Raw genomic sequence first — 6,785 nt, forward strand, 5'->3', positions numbered from 1 at the left:
CCCAAAAAATCCATCACTGACAAATTTCACACAATTCGGCTTTGGGTTGAAAAGTCCGTGAGCCCATGCATTCCGCCTTCGTAAAAAAAATTATCCTTTTTTTTATATTTTGGACCTTTATCACAGCTATTTGAGCAGAGACTGTGAACCTGGAAAGATAATTAGGCTTTGGGCCTTTAGGTTATAAAATGGTCTCAACGCAATTGTCAGATAGTAGAAATAAAATAATTCGGGTTTTACATCCGTTTTGGTCACTCTTCTGGTTTATCATAGTTGATACTTAGGTGAGTAACCATTAAGATTTTAAAAGATATTAAGATTTTAAAAGATTATTTTGTTATAATTTTTTTATGAATTTTAATTTTTTTTATAAGAATGTAATAATTTTAAAGATTTTTTTTAAAAGATTTTTATGATTAGTATTTTGTAATTTGAATTTCAATAAATTTATAAGATTTGAAATAGCATTATAAATTTTTAAAATTTTATAAGACTTTGTGAAATTTTTAAAAACATTCAAAATTATTGATAAAGATTCATAATTTTTTTTAGCTAACACTTCAAATAAAAATCATCATATACAAAGAATTCTAAGTTTGTTACGTAACAAATCAATTTCTCTTTCGATCATCAATTATGTTAATGGTATAAAAAGAATATAGCACTGCCAATAACATGAATATTTATAGTCATTCCCATAATAATGATAATGATCCCGCCAAACAAAAAAATATCCAACTATTGTTTCAAGATGTATCAATTCATGTACAAAAAACTATTTATATATTTATCCACTTATACATGAGTTAACTTTTCACATTTATTAAAATAAATATGTAATCAAGACATCCCAAATTCAAATAATTGTCATGATCTCTCATATCAGATGTTTTAGGATATGTTGTTTATGGATTGAAAGAGTAAAAAAATTAAATGTATATTACTTTCAAAGAGACAAAAGATTATGTACGATGAGAAAAAATAAATCAATTGACAAAAAAAGATAAAAAAAGAAGAAGAAAATCTCATAAAATCTCAAGGGTTTTGATAAGATGATTTGATGTGTATTTTATATTAAAAAGTCTCATGAAATTCATTAGAATTTATTTTAATTGAATATCAATGAATTTTATTAGATTTCTTAAAAAAAATTTAAAAATCTTAATTAAATATTATAACAATTATTTTTATTATTTAAAAATCTTAATTAAACACGGGAGTACTTTTTTTTTAAGTTTTTTAAAATATTTTGAAATCCTAATTTAATACCCTCAGATGTATCTGTTGTAAACTGCTATAAAGTTCTTTTTAGCATCCTATGTACTTAGGTAAGTATCCTTGATAATTGATATCTATTGACAAACATAGCCAAACAAAACAAAACAAAAGATTGTAATATCACAAGTGGCTTCATCTCCCATAAAAGAATTCTCATTAAAACGATTGAGAGCAGGTTAATTAAGATTCGGGATGCTTTACCTTCGAAGACAAATTAGCTTAGCTACAAACTACAAAGATTGTCGTCCACTCCCTCCCAGACAGAACCCAAAACTCCTACCAACTAAATTTCACAAGGAGTGTGACCCTATATATCGGATTTGAAGAAATAATGCGTGTAATTAAATTGATTTTTATGAAAATAGTTTGAGCTAATTTGGAATTTGGATAGAGTTCATTTTTCAAACATCCCTAACAAATTTGGTTGATTGGCGGTATTTATTCTCGAAAATTCCAAGCTCTAAGTAGACACGAAAAGCAGGAAGAAAAATCAACTTTGGTAGGCAACTTGTGGTTGTGGTGAGATACATGGCATTGGGAAGGCAACAAAATAATACTAGTACTATTCAACACAAACCATATTAACATGATTTGGTTTCCTAAGGAAAATGAAAGGTCTATTGACTAAAAAATCTTATGGTCAATGATTGTAAGTAGAATAAATAAAGCACCACCACAGAGAAATGACACAACCAAATATTTGCCTGCTCCACCATTCCTACTTCTCATATCTCTATCGTTAGTCCCTTGTTTAATTACTCTCATATCATAGCAGTTGCTGAATCTAGCTTTTCTAAGTTTTTTTCAAAAATCAAAATGGCACTTCCCAATCTTTGCTTTGTCGTTTTAATCCTAAAAGTTTCCTTTTTTCTCCTTGCATCAACCCAAGTTAGAGCCGCCACCTCTGACTCAAGCTTGTTCCGAGAATACATTGGAGCATTGTTCAATGGTGTCAAATTCTCAGATGTACCCATAAACCCAAATGTAAATTTTCACTTCATTTTGTCCTTCGCTATTGACTACGACACATCATCTGGTTCACCTTCTCCCACCAACGGAAAATTTAACATCTTTTGGGACAACCAAAACCTCACCCCTACCCAAGTTTCTTCCATTAAGGCCAAAAATCCAAACGTTAAGGTAGCCCTTAGTCTCGGAGGAGACACTGTTTCAAGTGCTTTTGCTTACTTTGATCCAACTTCAGTTGATTCATGGGTTTCCAACGCGGTTTCTTCACTCACCAACATAATCAAAGAGTACAACTTGGACGGAATCGACATTGACTATGAGCATTTCAAGGCAGATTCTGAAACTTTTGCTCAGAGCATTGGAAAATTGATACAAACTCTGAAAAGCAGAGGGGTCATTACTTTTGCTTCAATTGCTCCTTTTGATAATGATGAAGTTCAGAGTCATTATTTGGCCTTGTGGAAGAGTTATGGGCACATCATAGATTACGTTAATTTTCAGTTTTATGCATATGACAGAAGCACCACCGTATCTCAGTTTATTGATTACTTTAACAAACAAAGCTCGAATTATAATGGTGGGAAGGTCTTGGTGAGTTTCAATAGTGATGGGAGTCGAGGGTTGATCCCTGATAATGGATTCTTCACTGCGTGTAGTATGCTCAAGACTCAGCAAAAACTTCATGGTATCTTTGTGTGGTGTGCTGATGACTCCAAGGCAAATGGTTTCAGCTATGAGAAGCAATCACAGGACCTTTTGGTGACTGCCAATTAGGTTTTGAAGTAGACCAATTTTAATATGTTAGTGCGCTTGATGGCTATTACATTTAAATTAATAACGTTTGTGTGTGTAATGATGTATACATACATGTAACCTGATGTAGGCATGTAGCTTAAGCCTCCTGTCTTGAATGTGTGTAAACAGACGTGTGCTGGTCATAATTTTACTTTACTCTTTTAATAGTTGATTTAGGAACCACATTTTACTTCACTCGCGAATAAACACAGCCATAAACCATTTGTTTTCTCATGTTGATTCAGATCATGGGACAAAAAAGAAAACACGTGTTATTCTGGGTAATGGGTAATTTTTGTTTGGGACGCAACTCCATTTTCTCCTCCAAAGTGGGCCTATGCATGGAGAAAGCAGTGGTTCCCAGTTGGGACTTAGAAGTACTCTTTGACTCTTTCTATGTTACTAGTGTTTTTTTATTATTATTAATACCTCTTTCTATTTTATCGGTTAAAGAAGTGAGCATCCAATGAAATAATTATGAATATTGAATTAGATTAATGGTCTAAACTCTAAAGAATGATTAATTTCTTAAAACTTACAAACCAAAACATTAAAAAAAAAATTCTTCAAATTCTAATTTTACATTCTATAAAATCATTTAAATTTGATCAATTTTTCAATAATTTTCTAATTTTTAAACCTTTGAAAGTTTTTATTAACCCAAATCAACATGAACGTCAAAAAAGCAATTACATATTTCATAATAGTTGCAATTGAAGTGGTGAAAGAAATAGTAAATAGTTATACGCAAAAGACGTTTATGTCATTCGGCATTTTCTGGCAAAATTATACCATTTCATTGATCTATCGAAGAGAGGGACATGTATAGGACGCCTAGAGATTTACTAATAGCATGTTTGGATATCCTTTAAAATTATGGTGGCTCTCTCAAAAATTATGGTGTCACCATGATTTTTCCAAAGCAACTATATGTTATTTTACATTCACCATAATTTGATAATTGATTTTGGTTCATCTCACAGGCACCCCAAACATGCTATAATTATATAAACGAGTTTGCGTACTGGTAGGAGATGGTGTTTCTAATGTGCAATGGCTATTTCCATTCTCTCAAGATTTTGCCACCTCCGGTAATATATAGCTTCAGAGACCTTCATTTCTACATTTGCAGGCTTCCTGCTCTTAAAACCCTCATATTCTTCAGGCATAGCCGCATTGTCTCTTGTTTAGTACATTCTTCATTTGGGCTCTATGACCCATTTCTTGCCTCCCACTGCTTGCTGGATTTGGGCTCCAATCCAACGTAGGATAAAAAAAGATTAATTCGTTTTATATCTTAAATTAGAAAGACAAAAAGAGAAAATTATTGGATAGAATGAAATAAAAAGTGCTTTATATTATTTAAAATGCATCCAAACAACAGAATCTGATATTATTTTATTTTATTCCATTTTATCAATCCAAACATAGTATGATGGAGTCGCTATTATTAATTATTGTGTTCTTTAAACTAAACATTTAATTAATTATTGTCACAATATAGTGGATGCAGAGACAATTAATGAAGCCCCTCCCTTCCGCCATCTTCATCGTCATCTCTATATTTCTTATTCTCTTCCTCTCTGTCTTTCAAACTTTAACCTCAACTTGTCTCTATTCTTTCTCTTTATTTTTGCTGCATGGCTACAAAGTTGTGTCATCATGTGTTTATGGATGGCGGTAGATGTGGATTGGTATGTTTATTAAGAACATATGCGGGCCTAAGTTTGAGAAAAGCTGATCCGATCCATATAGGCAAATTAGCAAGCATATATATTTTATCAACATAAAGTACGTGAGATAACAACTAAGAACTTATTCATTATATTTTATGAGATATAGGTATATATATATATATATGTATATATATATATGGAACTGATTTGATAACCCTAGATGGGTCTTACACTAGTAATTAAGGTAGCATGACTGTAAATAATAAGGTAATATGATAGTAGCAGAGAGGCATGGGTGGATGGCGTGGCATATTCAGTCCTTATTATTGGGAGCTTCTGATGCATAGTAATTATGGTAATGAATGGAAACACCAGGAGCACTTCTCTTCTTGAGAAGGTCCATGGCACCCAAAAAGAACACGAACGGGGAAACTGTGGCCCAGTCCTCATTCTCAGCACTGTAGCCAGCAAAGAGTTTTGTTTTGGGATAAACCTTGGTTAATTCATTGTAGCGCTTCACCAAGGTGGTGGGTTCCAAGACAGGTTGATCCTCGCTTTGGAACTGGTAATCGACCCAGTCAACGAAGAAGGGCACAGAGCTGTAGAGTAACGGATAGTATTCTTGGTTGGGATAAGACGAGGGAGAAATGGAAGCCTGGGAGACGACGCCGTTTTCCTTGAGGTTCCTAATGAGCTGGCCAACGCACTCGGTAAAGTCAGCGGGGGAGGCATCGATGTGGTCGTAGAGGACGTCGATGCCGTGGACGACGTGGAGGTTGTTGATGAGGCTGGTGAGGGACATGGTGGCGTTCTGGATCCAGGTTTGGTTGTTGAGGGGTTTGAAGGGGTGCTGGGTGCCGCGGTTGCCGATGCTGATGAAGACTTTGATGTCCACGTCGGGGTTCTTATCCTTGAATCGCGTGATTGATTCCGGGGTCACCTTGGTTAGGTCCCAGGTTGGCCGGAAAACCCCGTTGGTGGGGACGCCGTCGTCGTCGTAGTCGCTTGCGAAGGTCAGGGCTATTTGGTACTCCTTCAGGAATTTCGGGGACACCAACACTTGCGAGAATGAGTCGTCCAAGGTGTATTGCCGGAATATGGACATCATTATTCAAATGCAATTTCCAATTTCACTCTTTCCCCATCCACCCCAACCTCCCCTTTATATAATATATTCTCTTTGCTAACCAACTCTTTTTATTCCAAATTAATATTCATGTACGTAACTCACGATAATAAAAATAAATAGACTTGATTTGCGAAATTACCTAGAGTGACTAAAAGTTACGTACTGTCAAATGATATTCAAGGGAAACTTGTTGGAAACAACATGATGCTAAGATAGGATATCACCAACTCCCTACTATATAGTGGCTAAGTAAAACTAAAAATAGTTCTTACTCATTTGCTACTTTTGGATGTGCTCCGGGATTTCCGAAAGCTACTTTCACTTGCTCTTATGAGTAACTGACAATGAAACTCTTGGCAACATATCTGTCAAAATCTTCTCTTTATTTCTAATGGAAATTTCATTTTATATTGCGAATTAATTAACCCTTCAATGAATAAGTGAGTCATAAAGTAAAAATGCATTAGACAAAATTAAAAATTTCTATATATAGATATAAAATTAACACAATCAAATACATGTATTATGTATATAGATGGTATGGTTTCCATTAAAAAAATCATCAAAAAAAGATGGTATGGTTACCAATATCATATATAATCTTATTTTTTTAAGCTTATGAGATAAGAGGATCAGTATCATGCATATTTGTGTATGGAAAATATTTTTTAGAAAATTTTAATCCATTAAATAAATTTAAATATCTCAATAAATTACTACTTAATTAACTTCTAATTGAGAGGGTCCTACGTTAAAAAAAATATCAATGTCAAACTCAATGTCATCCACCCTACACAAGGGATTTGGGTCGTTTCCTTTCACTCAAACCAACACACTTTTCTTCTTATTAATTGCAAAATCAAATTAAGAAGATCAAAACAGTAACAACTTTTATTTTATAGGGACTGGATAATTGTTTAAGCTAAATTTATAAAAAT

At 33.5% G+C, this 6,785-nt stretch overlaps 2 protein-coding genes across 2 annotated transcripts; one reads left to right on the forward strand and one right to left on the reverse strand.

The window, feature by feature from the left end:
* The first annotated feature begins 1,958 nt into the window (after positions 1 to 1,958).
* Positions 1,959 to 3,468, forward strand: LOC100819164 (chitinase 2). Its single transcript, XM_003543441.5, has one exon. It carries the CDS (start codon positions 2,095 to 2,097, stop codon positions 3,019 to 3,021), a length of 927 nt encoding a protein of 308 aa, XP_003543489.1. The 5' UTR covers positions 1,959 to 2,094; the 3' UTR covers positions 3,022 to 3,468.
* A 1,375-nt stretch (positions 3,469 to 4,843) lies between these two features.
* LOC100819702 (ruBisCO-associated protein) lies at positions 4,844 to 5,890 on the reverse strand. Its single transcript, XM_003543442.5, has one exon. The coding sequence runs from the start codon at positions 5,824 to 5,826 to the stop codon at positions 5,032 to 5,034; it is 795 nt and encodes a 264-aa protein (XP_003543490.1). The 5' UTR covers positions 5,827 to 5,890; the 3' UTR covers positions 4,844 to 5,031.
* Positions 5,891 to 6,785: the final 895 nt, after the last annotated feature.

The sequence above is a fragment of the Glycine max genome, chromosome 13 (assembly GCF_000004515.6).
Source record: "Glycine max cultivar Williams 82 chromosome 13, Glycine_max_v4.0, whole genome shotgun sequence".
Lineage (NCBI taxonomy): Eukaryota > Viridiplantae > Streptophyta > Magnoliopsida > Fabales > Fabaceae > Glycine > Glycine max.

Excerpts from the sequence above, each read along its gene's own strand:
- LOC100819164 (XM_003543441.5), top strand. The coding sequence starts at position 2,095 with ATGGCACTTCCCAATCTTTGCTTTGTCGTTTTAATCCTAAAAGTTTCC.
- LOC100819702 (XM_003543442.5), bottom strand. The coding sequence starts at position 5,826 with ATGATGTCCATATTCCGGCAATACACCTTGGACGACTCATTCTCGCAA.